At 45.7% G+C, this 19,830-nt stretch overlaps 1 protein-coding gene across 1 annotated transcript in view; it reads right to left on the reverse strand.

Moving 5' to 3' along the window:
* The window catches only part of LOC134446377 (fibrinogen C domain-containing protein 1-A-like), a 138,757-nt gene that overhangs the window by 32,913 nt on the left and 86,014 nt on the right, over positions 1-19,830 (reverse strand). The window contains exon 5 of the mRNA XM_063195739.1: positions 713-809. Coding sequence (XP_063051809.1) covers positions 713-809 — 97 coding nt within the window. The remainder of the gene's footprint in view (positions 1-712; positions 810-19,830) is intronic.

Raw genomic sequence — 19,830 nt, forward strand, 5'->3', positions numbered from 1 at the left:
GAGAGCACTGGTTAATTACTACCCCCAACAACCTGGCGGGTAGAAGTCGCACCGGCAACCTTTGGGGTACAAGTCTGACACCCTAATCACTTACCCATGACTGCCCGTGTCTATTTATAAAATATTTACAAATTGTTTGTAAATGAATAAAAAATACTAGTGGTGTCAACAATAATCGATTCGACAATGCATCGCAATGCGGGGCATGAAAATTCAATAATCGATTCGGCAAGTGCCATAATCGATGCGGCATATTTTTTCAAGTTTCAATTACTTCTGTGGATATTTCCGGAGCAAATGAACGTTTAATTTAATTAAAGCACTTCAAAGCATTGAAAACAGTAAGACTGACACAGAAAACAGAAAATAAAATGTTGTTCAGTATCTGACTGCTTGTATTGCTTAATGAATGATGAAAAATTTGCCTTGCTTTTAGTAGAAAATGTAATGCATTGCAATGCATCGTAGAATCGGATTGAATCGATTCGAATCAAATCGTTACCTCCAGAATCGCAATTGAATAGAATCGTGAGGGCAGTGCCAATGCACACCACTAAAAAATACTATGTTAAAAGGTTTGTACAATCTTGAACATATTATTTGTAGATAGTCTTTATACATGTAAGCAGACATTATTATAAAGTGTTACCAATACATTCAAAAGGAAATAATTCAAACACACACGGGCACAGGCGCACAATCAAGCACTCACCCAGCCAGTGTTCTCCGGTGATCTTGCCGAAGCCCTCACGGTACGCCAGCCAGCCTCGGAAGAAGTTGACCGAGCCATCCTCATGCCGCTGGATCATCTGTTGTCATGACAAGACAAACGACAAAAGGTCACAAATAGGAAGTCACTGTCAAGATGGTTTGCGAGATTGACTGTGTGTGTGTGTGTGTGTGTGTGTGTGTGTGTGTGTGTGTGTGTGTGTGTGTGTGTGTGTGTGTGTGTGTGTGTCTGATTAGTGTTTTGTGAACAAACCTACAAATATTTGTCAGTTTCTTTTATTCACTTCATAGACATACGTATGCATGTTTTTTTCTCTATCTCTCTCATTATCTCATCTATCTAGCTGTACTCTCAAGGTAGCCTAGCTTTGATAGACTCACAACAAGATGCACGCACGCACACACACACACACACACACACGCACACACACACACACACACACACACACGCACACACATGCATTCTGCAGTATGTGCTAGACAGGCTGACCTGAAGGTCCTGAGATCTTGGAGAACACATTCGATTAATAATCAATCGATTAATATTTTGACATATCGAATATCTCGAGTTTAGGCTGTAAATGCTTAAGATTTCGCCACTCTGATTTCCCTTCTGTGCTGTGGAGCGGTCCGCCCCGCCTCCTCCTTGCGTGTGTTTCCCCCCCAACAGAGCTGGCTCCCCTCCCCCTGCTCCTCCTCCTCCTCCCCCTCCCCTTGCGTGTAGCGGCGTGTGTTTGTGTTGATAAACTCTTTCAACATGGCGGCGCCCACAGAAGAAGCCGAAACAGCAGAATTTGTTCCAAAGAAAAGGACGAACGGCTCAATAATATGGCGTTATTTCGGATTTAGAGCCTCTGATGAGGAGCATCTCTATAAGAGGCTTTGTCCGTTGGTCCGTCCGTCCGTGACGCTTTTTGTCAGACATCTTTGTCCCAAACAACCAGAGTGGGGTAAACCGGCTGTGCTAATACAGCCGTGATGCGTTTCCCAATCATTGGAAACCACTTTGAACTGATAATAAACAACTAAAATATGATTTAAGTGTTTCTAGAAAGTTACCGCTGTTTTTATAAGTGCATACTGTGACACCAATAAGCGTTTATTACTGCCGTTTTCTGTGTATCACCGCTGCATACTGACGATGCACCCCTCGCTTCACAAATTGTGCCGTCTAGGAACAAAGACCAGTTTATTTTCGCTCTGCCTGGAAGCGGTCCGGAGCAACGGGCCTGACACCTTTCTGACTCTAGTCTAGCCTTTGATCTCACATGGTTTATAATATTAAGCATTTTTATGCTTTGTTATATTTTTTATTTTTGTACATATTATCTTCATTAAAATAACAAACAGAACATTGTAATTTCAACATTGAATATCTTTTGGCTAGATAGCCACTGAGCTTTAAAAAAAATAAAAAAAAACTTTGCTTGGATTTTTTTTTTTTGGGGGGGGGGGGGTTTGCACTTAAATAAAAAGAAAAACCTTTGCTGAATTTCGTGGGGTTTTTTTTCCCTTGCATAGATATTGAGATATATATCGTACATCGAGATATAGCAGACACTAATCGAGATTATTGTTTTTCTCAATATCGCCCAGCCCTACTTCTTACTGCTGTAACATACACATCTGCACGCACACATGCACGCACGCACACACACACACACATACACACACTGCAGTCTGAGATATATTTAGAAAGGAGTGAGACAATAACCATCCCCTTTTCCATATCCACACCTCCCCTCTACACCCCCTCACATCCCAAATCTCTACAGGAGCCTGAGGGTATCAAACAGGTACCAGTAATTAAAACAAGGAGGAGTACTCTGCTGTTCAGACAAGAACATGACATGTTCCCTGCCACATAGTCTGGTCCTGCCATCTGTGCATTGCAGTGCATTGTGGTATATTTTGTTTCAGAAAGGTGCAAAAACTTCAGACAGAAGCATCTCAGTTAAGTGCAGAGGCTGATTATTCTAGCCTGATAAACCAGCCTAAATGTGAGACCGGAGAAATTTAGTCTGGCCCGGATGAACGTTACCTCGGACGATTGCTGATGAGAACAACCTGTTGTTTTTTCAAACCGTGCCGGTGCTCTGACCAATCGGCGATCTTTGCCGTTGATGTGCTTTCCCCAGTGTTGCAAGCTTTGTCGTCACTCCCTCAAAACCCTGCCCGATTCAAAACAAATCTCTGCGTTGTAATTGGTTTTGCCAGACGCAGGGCACAGTGTTCAAAACGTTCTCAGATCCGAGGCCAGACCCACTCGCAGCTGAAAAATGTTGGCGCCCCGCGGGTGGCGCTGGTTTACCAGGCTATGATTATTCACCCTGGACTGCACACTGGAAATATGACTTCTTGGTAAACAGCACACATGGAAATGATCCTGCAAGGTATTGTTTTGTTTTCTCATATCAGAAGCTCATTTACTGGGGATCAGACTGGTGGGGATCACATATACACACAGCCGGCCCGCCCATTAGGCATCTTAACTGTTTGCTAAGGGCGCTGGCCATGAGGGGGCACCACAGCGCCAGAAATTGGGGAGGGAAAAAATATCCTCTATTTTGAAAGGTGGTATCATGTTTTCTTTTATTTTCATTTTACCGTTTAGAAATACCTATAATAATAACAATGACGATGATTCTATATTATTTAAGAGTCTCCCTGCCTCTCCACATCCTCCCTCTGTCTAAACAGACTTTACCTGCAGCTTGGGGAGTTGGCCGTTTTTGTTTGTTATTGTTGTAAATGCGTCATATCAACCAGCCAAGCTGAAACGTCAGGTCAAGTTGGACAATGTCCAGACGTCATAAACTGTCCGGTGCTCAGGGGAAGAAAAAAAGGAAAGAAGAAGAGGAGAAACGCAGCAAAGACCGAGGTATGTACAGTAAAGATGATGCCATGATGATTATGTTTCCTGTTACACAAGGAATATTAATTGAGAACGGTAAACTGTTCACATCATATCGCTAATCAATAACTACTAGCTCGTGCTAACGGCATCTATTTATGAAAGCAGGGAGACTTTTCTAGTAACAACACCTGACTGACTTTGATAGAAGTGCCCAAGGCAAGCTATAATGGAAATCAGTAGTCCTTATCTTCCTCTGTCCATTTATTATCCACCAAGTGTTGTTGCTGTTTAGTAGTAGTAGGGTAGGCCTACCATGTATTTTGACATCTGGTTAGCTAACTATTTCCTAGGCTTTAATACTCTGTTAATCAAAATGCTATTTATTCCCCTGTGTCTACATTAGGCTATGTAAGCCTGCTGTTCATATTATAGTGTTGAACTTTCCTTCTGTGTACATTCCTATATGCAATATATAAGTTATCTTAATAATACTTAAGTTTATTGCTGATTATTTCTTTGCAAGCTTTCTTGATTATTTGCATTCCACTGTAATTACAATGACATTGATATCATAAGGCCTGGCCTACTAATATACAGTAGGCCTACCAATATACAATTACTAGTATAACAAGCATTTTAGCTGTTGTTAATATGCTGGACAATAGTTTAAAAATGTGTTCTTTTTATTTGTCATTTCATGTTCTTTTTGTGTTATCCTTTTATTTGTTGTTTCACATAATTTGTTTGAATAGTGTTTACTTCTCTTCTTTTCAGATGCTATGCTTAGATTCCTCCATCCAACCCTTGACAATCCTCCTGTTGCATCCACCTCTTCCACCTCTTCTACCAGCACCAGTGATGCAGCAGAATCAAGCTCACCAGCTACCTCCACCCCTGCAACCCAGCCTAGTGACACAGCAGCATCAAGTGGGCCTCCAGCTACCTCCACCCTTGCAACCCAGCCTGGTGACACAGCAGCATCAAGTGGGCATCCACTTACAGGTACCTCCACCCCTGCAACACAGCCTAGTGACACAGCAGTATCAAGTGGGCCTCCACCTACCTCCACCCTTGCAACCCAGCCTGGTGACACAGCAGCATCAAGTGGGCCTATTGCTATTCCACATTTTCCACAAATTCTTAAATAAAACAATTGCAAAACAAAGCTATTTGACTTCTTGAGTATATGTACTCCAGCAGTGTATTTTTTTTTCAGATGCAAGGGGCGCCATCTAAATTCTTGCCTAGGGCGCCAAATTGGTTAGGGCCGGCCCTGCATATACACGCACATACATGAATGCTCACATACACCCACATACTATGCACATGCCAACAAACACACGCATGTTTGCACACATTGAAAACCTCTCATCAGCACACACACACACACACACACACACACACACACACACACACACACACACACACACACACACACACCTGCGCCAAAGTGCTTATGCCACAAAATGTGAATTGAATTGTGACTGTGTGATCGGCTCTGTGCTGACCATCCCATTTTAACATCAGATTATCAACTGCCTCACACACACACACACACACACACACACACACACACACACACACACACACACACACACACACACACACACACACACACACACACACACACACACACACACACACACACACACACACACACACACACCAGTAATAAGAATCCTAGGAACACATGAATGCCGGATTAGATTGAATGTGTTGATATGGACCCACTGTCACATACTGTACACTAAAATAAGAAGTGATTCAGGGAATACGCTCACACACACAGGCACACACACGCGCGCGCATGCACACGCACACGCACACACACACACACACGCACACACACACACCAGGGGCATGAGAACCAGCTCAGTCACACACAGTGTCACACACACACACAAACACACACACACACACACACACACACACACACACACACACACACACACACACACACACACACACACACACACACACACACACACACACACACACACACACACACACACACACACACACATCAGGGTCATGAGAACCAGCTAGGTGAGCTCCAGTGTGTGGAACTGTCATAGAATGCCACCTGTGCAATAAATCCAGTCATGAAATTTCCTCCTTCCTTAATATTCCACATTCAACTTTCAGCTATATTATAACAAATGGAAGAGTTTGGGGACAACAGTAACTGAGTCACGAAAGGGTAGGCCATGGACAGAGGTGTTCGACTTTCTGCAGTCAATGTCCACAAAGCTCCAAACATTTCACCTTCAGCTTAGCCAAGGTACAGTATGCAGCTTCGTGGAAAGGGTTTCCCTGGCCGAGCAGCTGAATCCAAGCCATACGTCACCAAGTGCGATGCAAAGTATTGGATGCAGGCAGTGGTGTAGTGGGCGTGGTACACCGGGGTACGCAGTCCACCCACTTCTCCTGAAGTGAGATTTAAAAAAAAATCTTCTGCCCATGTTTGAATACAAAAAGGAATGATCACATAGCAGTATTGCAAGTGATTGACCAAACAGATGAAAACGGAGAAACAATGATGGTAGATTAAGGACAGTTAGGGGGATTGACATGATAAGTTGCCTAATTATTTGATGTCGACGTTAAAAATCGTGCACCCCCACTTTAAAAATCCCCACACACACACACACACACACACACACACACACACACACACACACACACACACACACACACACACACACACACACACACACACACACACACACACACACACACACCTGCGCCAAAGTGCTTATGCCACAAAATGTGAATTGAATTGTGACTGTGTGATCGGCTCTGTGCTGACCATCCCATTTTAACATCAGATTATCAACTGCCTCACACACACACACACACACACACACACACACACACACACACACACACACACACACACACACACACACACACACACACACACACACACACACACGTAATATGAATCCTATCATAGGAACACATGAATGCCGGATTAGATTGAATGTGTTGATATGGACCCACTGTCACATACAGTAAAATAAGAAGTGATTCAGGGAATACGCTCACACACACAGGCACATACACGCGCGCGCGCATGCACACGCACACACAATCCCACTTCTCCTGAAGTGAGATTTAAAAAAAAATCTTCTGCCCATGTTTGAATACAAAAAGGAATGATGACATAGCAGTATTGCAAGTGATTGACCAAACAGATGAAAACGGAGAAACAATGATGGTAGATTAAGGACAGTTAGGGGGATTGACATGATAAGTTGCCTAATTATTTGATGTCGACGTTAAAAATCGTGCACCCCCACTTTAAAAATCCCCACTACACCGCTGGATGCAGGGGTGTAAACATGCCACACTTGGACTAGAGCAGTGGAGACATGTTCTCTGGATTGATGAGTCACGCCTTTCCACAAGGAAATCTGATGGACGAGTCTGGGTTTGGAGGTTGCCAGGAGAATGGTACATTCCAGACTGCATTGGGTTGAGTGTGAAATTTGGTGGAGGGGGAATTATTGTGTGTGGCTGTTTTTCAGGATTTGGGCTCGGCCCCTAATTCCAGCAGCCTGGTTCCTACAAGACCTTTGTGTGTGTGTGTGTAGATCTGGAGCACCCTGGTGGCGCTCAACACACACAGAGGTCTGGGAGCATGTAGCAGGATTCCATTTCTCCACTAAAAAAATAATTGGAGCATTTATTACTTCAACATTAATGGCAGCTCGCATTGAGGAATCACAGGACATATTATCGACTAAATTGACGATTTAGAGATCAACAGTGTTACAATTCAAGCAGAGCACTAATGCAGGAGACAAAAGATCATGGTCAAGTGAGTGGGATTTATTGGTTCACAGATCTTCCAACAGAAACTCAGGTAAATAAATTCTTCTCCACAGGTGATCAAGAAAACAAAGGTAAGTCTTCAAACATAAATCTTCTTCAACATGGGAAAGTGATAATGAACAAAAGTCTTTTCTTTTAGGTCTTCAACATAAAGTCGTTTCAGCATCAAACTCAGAACACAGGATTGTAGGTTATCAATACAAAGTCTCTTCGGCATCAAAATCAGAACAAAGGAATTGTCTTACGACCAGAGGGGGTACAACAGCAAAGTTCACAAGCGAAGGTTCCTCAAAAGCAAGGGCAACAGAGTTCGTCCAGAGAAAAAGTTCAAGGTTTGCGTTGACAGGGAATCCTCATGACCGAGCAATGAAACACAAGAGTCAAATGGCTTAAGTACTCTGCACACTGAGCTACAGAGTGAGCTGCAGGTGATTCCACTGATCACCTGCCACGGGGTCTCCCAGGGTGCTTGGCAGGGGCAGGGCCAGGCCTAGGTGTCTGGGGTTTCCCAGGCTGATTACCAGGGACTGAGGCAGACTGGCGGCATCTCCTGGCAGGTCTGGGCATGGCAGGTCGGGGCATGACAGTGCCCCCCTCCTTACGACCGTCACCCGACGGTCCAGGAGCCTCAGGACGGCCCCGGCGGAAATCACGGATGAGTGATTTGTCCACGATGTAACGTGACGGCACCCAGCAGCGCTCCTCCGGACCATAGCCAAGCCAGTCGACCAGGAACTGCTCCCCCCGGCCCACTCGTCGGGAGTCCAGGAGGCGCTTGACCGTATACACAGGACCATCTGTCAGAAGACGGGGAGGTGGGGGTGGGGGTGTCGGAGGAGACAAAGGGGATGTTAGGACTGGCTTCAACAGAGAAACATGGAAAACTGGACTCACCCGAAGAGCCCTGGGCAGGGCGAGTTGGTAGGCCACTGGATTTATGCACCGGACCACTTTGAACGGGCCAATGTAGCGTGGCTTGAATTTCTTGGACTGGACTCTCAGAGGGAGGTCCCGGGTGCACAGCCACACCCTCTGGCCTGTCCTGAAAGATGGGTTCGCCCTTCTCCTGCGGTTGGCCTGCCGCTGGGCACGCATTGAGGATCGCTTCAGGGCCGCCCGGGCCCGCTTCCAGGCTCGCTTACATCTAGCCACAGCAGCCTCAGCAGAGGGGACATTGACTTTGGGCTGCTCAGAGGGAAAGAATGGGGGTAAGTAACCATATTGAGTTTCAAATGGACACATACCAGTAGAGGTGGAGGTCAATTGATTATGGGCAATCTCTGCCCAGAGAAGCATCTTGCACCAGGACTTTGGGTTGTCAGCGATCACACAGCGCAGGTACTTTTCCAGCTCCTGGTTCATCCTCTCAGTCTGCCCATTTGACTGGGGGTGAAATCCTGAGGAGAGACTGACAGAGGTGTTAAAAAGGGACCAGAAGGCTTTCCAATACCTGGACACAAATTGTGGGCCGCGGTCAGACACTACATCAGCTGGGACTCCATGGTACCGGACCACCTCCTTCAGCACGACTTCAGCGGTCTCCTTGGCTGTGGGTAGCTTGGGAAGGGGGACAAAGTGAGATGCTTTAGAGAAGCGGTCAACAATTACAAAAATGACTGTGTTGCCTTCAGATTCTGGTAGCCCAGAGATAAAATCCATGGAGAGATGTGACCATGGACGACTGGGAATAGGGAGTGGACGAAGCAGGCCTGCAGGGGCTTGGTGTGTGGGCTTCTGGGCGGTGCATACAGTGCAGGCCTTGACATATTCAATGACTTGTTTAGGCATATTGGACCACCAAAAACGGCGGGTGAGAAACTCCAGTGTTCGCTGCTCTCCTGGGTGCCCAACCCAGTGTTCATTGTGGCCCCATTTCAGTACCTCAGTGCGCATTGCAGAGGGTACAAACAAGCATCCAGATGGCCCACCTCCAGGATCTGGCTCCATCTTCTGAGCCTGAAGGATGGATTCCTCCAAAGCAAGGCGCACTTGCCCGATCACTCGGTTTTGGGGTATGATGTTCTCTGGGGGAGCAGTGTCTTCGGTGCAGTCGTGCTGACGGGAGAGGGCGTCTGCTTTGGTGTTCTTGGAACCCGGCCTGTAGGTGAGTATAAAATCAAAGCGATTAAAAAACAGAGCCCAGCGTGCCTGACGGGGGTTAAGTCTCTTAGCTTCCTTCAGATACTGCAAGTTTTTGTGGTCAGTTAGTACTTGAAATTGCTGTGTAGCCCCCTCTAGCCAATGCCTCCATTCTTCCAATGCTAGCTTGACAGCTAGTAACTCCCGATCCCCTGCATTATATCTCTGTTCAGTGGGAGTCAACTTTTTTGAGTAAAATGCACATGGATGGACCTTACCATCTTGGAGAGATCTTTGAGACAGGATTGCCCCTACTCCAGTACTGGAGGCGTCCACCTCGACCACAAATGGAAGAGTAGTGTCTGGGTGCCGTAGGATCGGTGCGGTGGTGAAGTGGCGTTTTAGAGAATCGAAGGCTGCCTGGGCTTCCGTTGTCCATTTGATCTTGGATGATCTGCCTCGGGTGAGTGTGGTGATGGGTGCTGCAACACTGCTGAAGTTTCTGATAAAGCGCCTATAGAAATTTGCAAAACCAATAAAGCGCTGTACCTGCTTCAGAGATGTTGGCTCAGGCCAGTCAAGTACAGCTTGCACCTTTCCTGGATCCATGGAGACGCCCTCCGGAGAGATTTGGAATCCTAGGAAGGATGTGTCAGTCACATGGAACTGGCTTTTCTCCAACTTGACATAAAGCTTATTCTCCAGCAGCAATTTGAGCACTTGGCGGACCTGCAGAACATGAGATTCGATATCTTCAGAGAATATGAGTATGTCATCTAAAAATACAAAGACACATCTGTTGGTCAATTCTCTCAGCACATCGTTCACTAATGCCTGAAAGACAGAAGGGCAGTTAGAGAGACCAAAAGGCATGACTTTATACTCATAGTGGCCACGGGGGGTACTAAATGCAGTCTTCCACTCATCCCCACTTCTGACACGGACAAGATGATACGCATTGCGTAGGTCCAGCTTAGAGAAAATCTTTGCCCCTCTGAGAAGATCAAAGGCTGTGGACATTAAGGGGAGTGGATACTTGTTTTTGACGGTGATTTTGTTCAAGCCCCTATAATCAATGCAAGGGCGGAGACCACCATCTTTCTTGGATACAAAGAAAAATCCTGCTGATGCAGGTGATGTGGACGGGCGTATCAAACCGTTACTGAGGCACTCATGGACGTACTCCTCCATTGCTTTGGTCTCCGGTATAGACAACGCATATGGTCTTCCTCTTGGTGGCATGGTTCCTGGAAGGAGATCAATAGCCATATCATAAGGTCTATGAGGGGGAAGAGAACAAGCTTTAGTTTTAGAAAAAACTTCTGCGAGGTCATGGTATTCTCGAGGAACAAGAGTGAGATCTACTTCTGGCAATTCTGAAGACAATTTTTTGCCTCGTTCAACAGTAGCTCCATAAGCGCAATGGGGTTCAGGTGCTTTACTTTCGCAAGTCTTAGAACACTTGGGACTCCAGGATAGTAGCTCTCCCTTCTTCCAATCAAACTGGGGGTTGTGGGCTCTTAGCCAGGGGTAACCCAGTACCAAAGTTTCTTTTGGGGAAGAAATGAGGAAGAACTTGCAGGACTCTACATGATTACTACCCACTCTCAATGTTAGGGGCTTGGTGACATACTCTATTTTGCCTGACCCTAGGGGCCGGCCATCTAGAGCCTGAACAGAGTATGAAGAGGGACTCACCTCAATGGGTACGTGGAGTCTTTTGGCCAGAGCGATATCCATGAGGTTTTCCTCAGCCCCCGAGTCTACTAGTGCCTTGAGTGGTGTGTGGCCATTGGGGGCGTTCTCCCATTCAAGGGTTACTGGGAGTTGCAGTTGTGAGGTAGGGCGAGAGGACCTTGCTGCTCTGCTCACTAGAGGTCCTCTCTTTCCTAGTGAGCGTTGCCTTTTCCCAAAAGCTCTGCGCATTTGTCACAGAAGTGACCAGCCTCTCCACAGTACAAGCACAGGTTCTCTCGTCTTCGTCGGTCCTTTTCTTCTTGGGTAATTCGAGACCGTCCCAGCTGTATGGGCTCCTTTGCTTCTCTGAGAGGAGGCAGGTTTGTTGATGTTCCTTTTTGTAGGGATGTAGGCAAATGAAAATTGGAGGTGCGTTCTCTTCTGCGCTCACGAGCTCGTATGTCTAACTCAGAGGTGAGGGCCATTAACTCCTCCACGTTGTGACCCCACTCTCGGTTTACAAGTGCGTCTTTCAGGCTGTCTTGGAGCCCATGGTAAAAGGTGGCCATCAGACAATCCCCCTCCCAGCCAGCTTCTGTTGCCAAGGTGCGGAATTCAATGGCGTACTCTGCAGCAGACCGCTTGCCTTGTTTCAGTTGAAGAAGGCGCTTGGCTGATTCTCTTTGGCTAGTGGGGGAAGCAAAGACTGCTTGGACTTGGGCTATGAAGTCGGACGCATTGTGGCAGAGGTTTGAGTCTTTCTCCCAGAGCGCTGTAGCCCAGACTAATGGCTTTCCTGACATCAGGATGGTGATGTATGCCACCTTCGACTCTTCAGTGGGGAAACTGCTGGGGTGTAGTTGGAAGGATAGGGCACACTGGATTAAGAATCCACGGCAGGTTTCTGGGTCCCCATCGAAAATCTGAGGAGAAGGGAGGCTTACATCTGGACGTGGGCCTGTGGCTGTAGGGGCTGGTGACGGTACTGTCTCTGGAGCAGGAGACGGCGGTTTGATGTTGATCCTGGCCACAGCTTGAGAGAGAGTCTGGAGAGAGGTGTTCATTCGTTCCATGGTTTGTGCCATCTTGTGGACGCGTCTCTCTTGTTCACCGTAGGCCTCTCCCATTCTGCCTACTACTGCTTGAAGGTCTTCAGTCTCCGCAGTGCTCTTAAGTGGCTCGGTCATGCTGTTACAATTCAAGCAGAGCACTAATGCAGGAGACAAAAGATCATGGTCAAGTGAGTGGGATTTATTGGTTCACAGATCTTCCAACAGAAACTCAGGTAAATAAATTCTTCTCCACAGGTGATCAAGAAAACAAAGGTAAGTCTTCAAACATAAATCTTCTTCAACATGGGAAAGTGATAATGAACAAAAGTCTTTTCTTTCAGGTCTTCAACATAAAGTCGTTTCAGCATCAAACTCAGAACACAGGATTGTAGGTTATCAATACAAAGTCTCTTCGGCATCAAAATCAGAACAAAGGAATTGTCTTACGACCAGAGGGGGTACAACAGCAAAGTTCACAAGCGAAGGTTCCTCAAAAGCAAGGGCAACAGAGTTCGTCCAGAGAAAAAGTTCAAGGTTTGCGTTGACAGGGAATCCTCATGACCGAGCAATGAAACACAAGAGTCAAATGGCTTAAGTACTCTGCACACTGAGCTACAGAGTGAGCTGCAGGTGATTCCACTGATCACCTGCCACGGGGTCTCCCAGGGTGCGTGGCAGGGGCAGAGCACGGCCTAGGTGTCTGGGGTTTCCCAGGCTGATTACCAGGGACTGAGGCAGACTGGCGGCATCTCCTGGCAGGTCTGGGCATGGCAGGTCGGGGCATGACAAACAGAAAACGTTTTTGAAGGAATTTGTTGATATTGAAGCAATGCTCCAATTATTTTTTGACTCGAAAAATGGAATCCTGCTACATACTCCCAGACCTAGAAGTGGAGCTCACGAACCTGCGGGGAACTACAGGTCAGGCAAGAGCCAGGCAAAAGTTCCATTGGAAGTCACTTCAGGATAACAACACATTTTGAACAATTCCATGCTCCCGACCTTTTGGGAACAGTTTGGAGCAGACCCCTTCCTCTTCCAACATGGCTGTGCACCAGTGTACAAAGCAAGGTCCATAAAGACAAGGATGACAAAGTCTGGTGTGGATGAACTTGACTGTCCTAGCCTGAACCTGATATCATATTGAACCCCATGGGTTAAAGGTGGGGTTGCAGGTTAACCATTTTAAGAAAATGTACCATTATGACATCACGTTGGGGGTTCCGCAGGCTCATAGGAGTCTATGTAGAACCTTAGAATCCTGGGGGAGTTCCCCCAATGTGATGTCATACCTGCAACCCCACCTTTAAGAGAAGTCAAGGTGTCTATTCACGCACAACCATTCGGTTTTGACAAAATGGACCTCCTGCCCACGACGCAGCTCATTGGACCTCCGGCGTGATTGCAAAGGTCTTCGGCCAATCGTACAGCTGAGAGCATAGAGATGCCAAAACGATTAGACTGAAACAGAACTCTCTCTCTGTTTGTCTCTCTCTCTCACACACATATCTACAGTACACATGACTCCTATCACACACACCCTGACAGCCTGAGAGCCAGTTGAGTGAGTGCTGAGTCTTATCAGCTGAACACACAGAGGCGGATCATCAGCCTGTCTCTCCCCTCTAGCGCCCAGTGAGGAAACACTCATTAATTTACCACACATTTAAAACACACACACACACACACACACACACACACACACACACACACACACACACACACACACACACACACACACACACACACACACACACACACACACACACACACACACAGCTCTCCAGGCAGTGGGCTGGCTCCTCATTCATTGGGGAAAATCAGTGTGAAATGACTCTCGCACTGTGGCTAACGAACCACCCGCACACAGTGAGTGCCAGTAAGGAACAATAAGGAGAGAGCTCCTGGAGACTGTTCAGTTCTGCTGATTTGGGAATGACAAAAACAACAATCACAACAACGGCAGCGACATCAGCGATAGTAATTACATTTCCGTTTTTCCGTGTTATTCCCCCAACTGCCATGTCCTTACTGCCAAAATGGGGCCCCTGTGGTACTCAGAACAGGCATCAATATAAACAAACACACTAATAGTCACACACACGCACTCACGCACGCACGCAGGCACACACACACACACACATACACACACACACAAACACACAGGCATTAGTAACACACACTTGTGCTGGTGTGCATGTACAGAATGCATTCACAACAACTGTCAAAAAAAGAGGAAAAACTTGGCTTGACTATATTCTCTTGCATTAAGCAAAAGTTAAAGTTTTCATCAAGGCAGCATGTGTCTAAAGTTGTGTGTTGTGAGGCTCTGGCTGCTGTGAACTCTGGCTGTCCTCAGCACTAATCGCTTCACCCGATGCATCGAGAGTCAGCCAATGAGGAAGAGCTGATGGAACAGGAAGGGGGGGAACTAATGTCATTAGGGGCTGCAGGGGTCTGATGTTGCACTGGGGACACAATAAAGAGGTGCGACGGACAAGGAGTTTCCTGACTGAATACTTGCATCAGCTGAACAGCCTGGGGCGGTGAGTCACACTCTCTCTCTCTCTCTCTCTCTCTCTCTCTCTCTTTCTCCCTCTCTCTCACTCTCTCTCTCTCTCTCTCTCTCTCTCTCTCTCTCTCTCTCTCTCTCTAGGTTATGTGCACAGTGTGTGTGTGTATGTGTGTGTGTGTGTGTGTGTGAGAGAGAGAGAGAGAGAGAGAGAGAGAGAGAGAGAGAGAGAGAGAGAGGGAGAGTGTGTGTGCGTGTGTTTGTGTGCGTCTTCATATGTGTGTGTGTCCCTCCCAGTCCTCCAGTGGTTGTGGTAGTAAGGAGTGATAAATAGTTAATCGGGCGTACCTGCCCTAGAGTGCTCAGTGCTGTTTAGTGCTTAAACGGCTTGTTTATCTGTCGAATACAATACTGTTGTTCAATTAAAATCTACAACCTGTGTCGGCCTTCCACTCATGTTGCTGCCTCTGGAGAAATACTGTGTGTGTGTGTGTGTGTGTGTGTGTGTGTGTGTGTGTGTGTGTGTGTGTGTGTGTGTGTGTGTGTGTGTGTGTGTGTGTGTGTGTGTGTGTGTGTGTGTGTGTGTGTGTGTGTGTGTGTGTGTGTGTGTGTGTTTTAGAGCTACAGTCCAGCTGTCTGTCACTGCAGTGTGCTGTGTGTGTGTTTGTGTGTGTGTGCGTCTCCACTCTATGTACTGTATATCTTTATGTTTGTATGTGTACACACATTTCTCAATGTGTATGTCTCTGTGTACAGTAGGTCTAATGAGCCTGCTCATGCTTTTATGGCCCTTTCAAGCATGCCAGTTGATGTGTGGGTTTGTTTCTATGTCAACTGCATGTTCTAATCTCCAGCTAATACTCCCTCTCCCTTCTCTGTCTCATCAGAGGTGACATAAATACAGAATTGTATTTCACAAAACCACCAAGCTTCAACATCCTGCCAAATATGCAAGTAGACACCGAACAAGCCCCATGCTAGCACAATTACACACACCCTTTTAATCCACAACAAAATGCACCAACAGTTTAATTAAACCCTATTACTCAGCCCGAGCGAGACATGCTATATTGTGCTAGCAGCAGCAGAACAGTATGGTGATTGTGTTGTTGAAATTAATTGGCTTCATTGAATTAGCTAAATAAATCCAAAATCAAGGCCTACTTAGTGCCAGCTCTGATGCTCCATTCTAGAACTTGTGTAAGGTGAGTGGTAATTCCATTGTCCCGTTCCGTTCTGTTTCCCCCTTCTGCCTCTTCCCTCTGCTGAAACTTTGTTGTTAGAAGGAATGTGCTTTGGCACCGCACGTCTTTCCAAAGGTTAGACCTGGTCAGTATGCTGAGGAAGTACGCCACTGGCATTACTCAGCCAGCCAGCCAGACAAGGTGTTAACCTCAGGCCAGACTTTGTGACTTTAAACTGAATTCTGATACAATGGGATGTCAAGCACAGTCCAAGTGTCATCTTGGAGACAGCTGGGGGCAGTCAGAGAGCTGAGCAGTCAAAGCCATAGTCACCTTCAACTCTCTAGTCAGTCATATTTTTTATGATTGTGAGTGCATGGAAGTCCCTTGTAAACTCAGTGTTTAACCCATTAAAACACGGCGTTATTAATTTGTTGTTACCAGAATGACAATGGCCGAGTAGTAGCACATTACTTAACACTAAGCTTGGCATGCTTGGTCTAAATCAGTGTGGATGTAATGGTGACTGAGTGAGAAACAGTGTTAAGCAGCAGAGCAGCAGTCCAGGAGAGATCACCTGCTGACTCCTGATCTCCTCCCCTGGGAGATGCATGAGATGGAGTTTGCATCCTTGTGAAATCTCTAAAGGTCTGTGACTTGTGGCGATTGGATATTAAGCCCTTGTCATCTTCTCAGAGCTTGTAAAGAAGTTAATGAGAACCCAAAGAGTATGATGGGAGATTTGCACAAGGCTTACATGTCTACATACATGTACTATCAGAATGAAAAGGGAAGATGCACCTCAGCCATGAGTGAGCCACACCACAACCACATGCCAGAGCTGTACGTCTAAAGCGGTGGGTATAATTTTAATATTATGCAGATAGACATGAAATATGACATGTTTTGTAAAGCAATCTTGGAAATTACATTTGCGATGCACTTAAGTTATATGTTCAGGGGACCTAGTGAAGATGGAGTCTGTTATAAAGGTGGCTGCCTTCAATATAGGCCTAAAGTGCAGGGGGAAATCCTGGTTTAAGTTCATAGTATGGTCCTTAAAGGACTTTATCAAATTTGAAGTGGCCCCTCGAATGAAAAATGTTCCCCACCCTAGACTCTAAGCCTAACAGTACTAGCTCTACTGGCCTAGATACTGTCTCAGGTGGTGCTGGGGGATCCAACAGCAGTCTGATCCAGAATGAGTGTGTGACTCTGCAGGCAGAGTCTTAAGAGTCAGTAAGAGACTTTGTGAGTCAGTGAGTGAATTTGTGTCTGAGAGAAAGTCATTGAGTGAGATTGTGAGTCTGTGTGTGAGTTTGCTAGTGTTTAAGCTTGTGAGTCTGTCAGTGAGTGTGTGATTGAGATTTTGCGAGTCTGCATGTTTATCTATAGCCAAGAGCAGCACTTCAGACAGGAAGAGGATTCAAAACACCCAGACATTGCTGTAGACTGAACCCACCAACAGAATAGAAGACTGAGAGAGGGTGGTGGTGGAGGGAAGCAGGCCAAGAAAGAGAAAGGGGGCAAAAATAGGAAAATGGAGAGCGAGAGGAATGAGATGAGTGTGCAGACAGACAGACAGACAGACAGACAGACAGACAGACAGACACACACACACACACACACACACACACACACTCTCAGACTCTCTCACACACAGACACAGACACAGACACACACACACACACACACACACACACACACACACACACACACACACACACACACACACACAAACAAACACACACACCTTCCCTGTTCACATTCTTTTTACCGCACAAATACACCTACCGCGACAAGAGCGAGGCGAGCAACGGAAGTAATTGACTTTGTATTGAGTCACGCAACAAAAGCGATTGTGGAGACAAGAGGTGATTTGCGCGACGAGAGCGACAGTTTGAAGTTGAAATCCTTTTAACTTTCTATGACGTGGTTCGCCGACCACCCACAAGAGAGGTCAGTGACCACAGCCAATGGGAATGTTTGAATGCTTTGCCTTCTGCTTGTAACGGGCATACTGTAGTCGCTTCAATCACGCGTATCGCTCTGTCGCTTCAATCGCGTCGCGGCTGGTCTATTTGTCCGGTTATTCTCAAACTTTTGTGCCAGTTCTGAATGGCCCAAAAGAAGTGACACATTTCAGAAAAAAAAATCATTGCTGCTTGACTTCAAAGGCAGTGCCTTGTGTAAGCCACTGTGCTTCCACCACACTCAATCAGCTTTCAACTAATCCTGAGACAGAAAGAGAGAGAGTGAGAGAGATAGAGAAAGAGCATGCACGCACGCACACACACACGCACGCACGCACGAACACACACACACCAGACAAGCACATACAGACTCAAACACACACATGTGCACACACAGATGTCTGTCTGCATCCCCTCACATCAAATCTCATCCAGGATAAGACACTTTAAAGTGAGAAGAAAAGGCAGAGAGGGAAAGAAAGACAGAGCTGTTTTCAGGACAGGGATGACTTCCTCTCCTGGGGGCGTATTACAGAAACTTCCTATCTTGAGAATCTTATCTTATCTATCTAGTTACCGCGGCAACGGCACTTTAGGACCGAATTTTGGGAAATCGTATTACAGAACAGCGTTTCCTAAGTTGGTTTGCACATCTTATCTCAAGTTAAGAAAGGGCTATTACAGAAGCTAATTAAATACATCAATTACAGGAATGCTAATTAAATTAGGCTGCTATTGACTGACCCAAACAATGTGTGAAGTGAAGATTTGATGATAAATACAGCTCCAGGCCTTTTCATTAGAATAGCATGAAAAAGTTGATTTTTTTCCATAATTCCATCAATAATGTTAAACTGTCATGGATTGTAGATTCATGGCCCAGTTTTTGAACTATTCCAATCATGAAATTTTGTCTTTTTATATACGTTGGCCTTCCAGCTCAAAAAACCATGAATTGGGGAATTCGCATTATTAGAATATTTTAATAAAATCACATTTTTCTTCATCAAAATTCGGGTCACATTAAATCAGTTGAAATTTGGTACTTTCTACATAACATGCAATGTTCAATACTTGGTTAGGACATTCTCTGTCTTCATAACGGCCATGATGCGTTTAACATTGAAGTCAATGGCAAAAACAGTGCATGGGAGTTATGGAAGCCCAGATATCCTTGATGCTTTGCTGTCAGCTGTTCTTCTTTGTTGGCCTGGTGCCCCACACTTCACTCTTCAATATACCCTGTAGATTTCCGTGCCACGTTTTGGTGTTAAATCACCAGTTTAATTCTAACCCACAAAAATAAAACCCCATTCATTTTCAATGGGGTTTCATTTCTGGTGATTTAGAATTAAACTGGTGAGTTAGCGAGACAAGACTTCAAGATTTTGAATGGTAACAGTAACATAACTCATTCCTTTTTGCATCATATTCTACATGTTTCAGTTCTATTACAGTACAGTGCAGTGCAGTACAGCACAGTACAGTGCAGTACAGTACAGTAGCATACAGAACGGTGCAGTTTAATTAAAGAGGCCATGCCAATTTTTTTAAACCTTCTTGCATGATTATATGTTATAACAGTTCAGAATATGTTTTCCTGGTCGTGTTAATGTGAAAGATTTTTTTTATTTCGTTTGATTGTTGTAGTTTATGAAAATAACAAAACGGCTAAACCTGGCCAATCGAAAAAACAGGGCAGGCTTACGTCACCCTGACTACCCGCCGTTTGGCCACGCCCACTTTCGACGAGTCAAAATTCATAAACATTATGAATGGAGCATCTTGGCAACTCGTAACCAAACCTTACTCATATCACTGATAACTAAACAGCATAAACACCCATTGTGCTGAGGATTGCACATGTAGAAATGGCAACAAACCATCCATGACTTTTCACTGGATACTTAAAAATAGCCTAAAAGAAGAA

The sequence above is a fragment of the Engraulis encrasicolus genome, chromosome 3, assembly GCF_034702125.1.
Source record: "Engraulis encrasicolus isolate BLACKSEA-1 chromosome 3, IST_EnEncr_1.0, whole genome shotgun sequence".
Taxonomy (NCBI): Eukaryota; Metazoa; Chordata; class Actinopteri; order Clupeiformes; family Engraulidae; genus Engraulis; species Engraulis encrasicolus.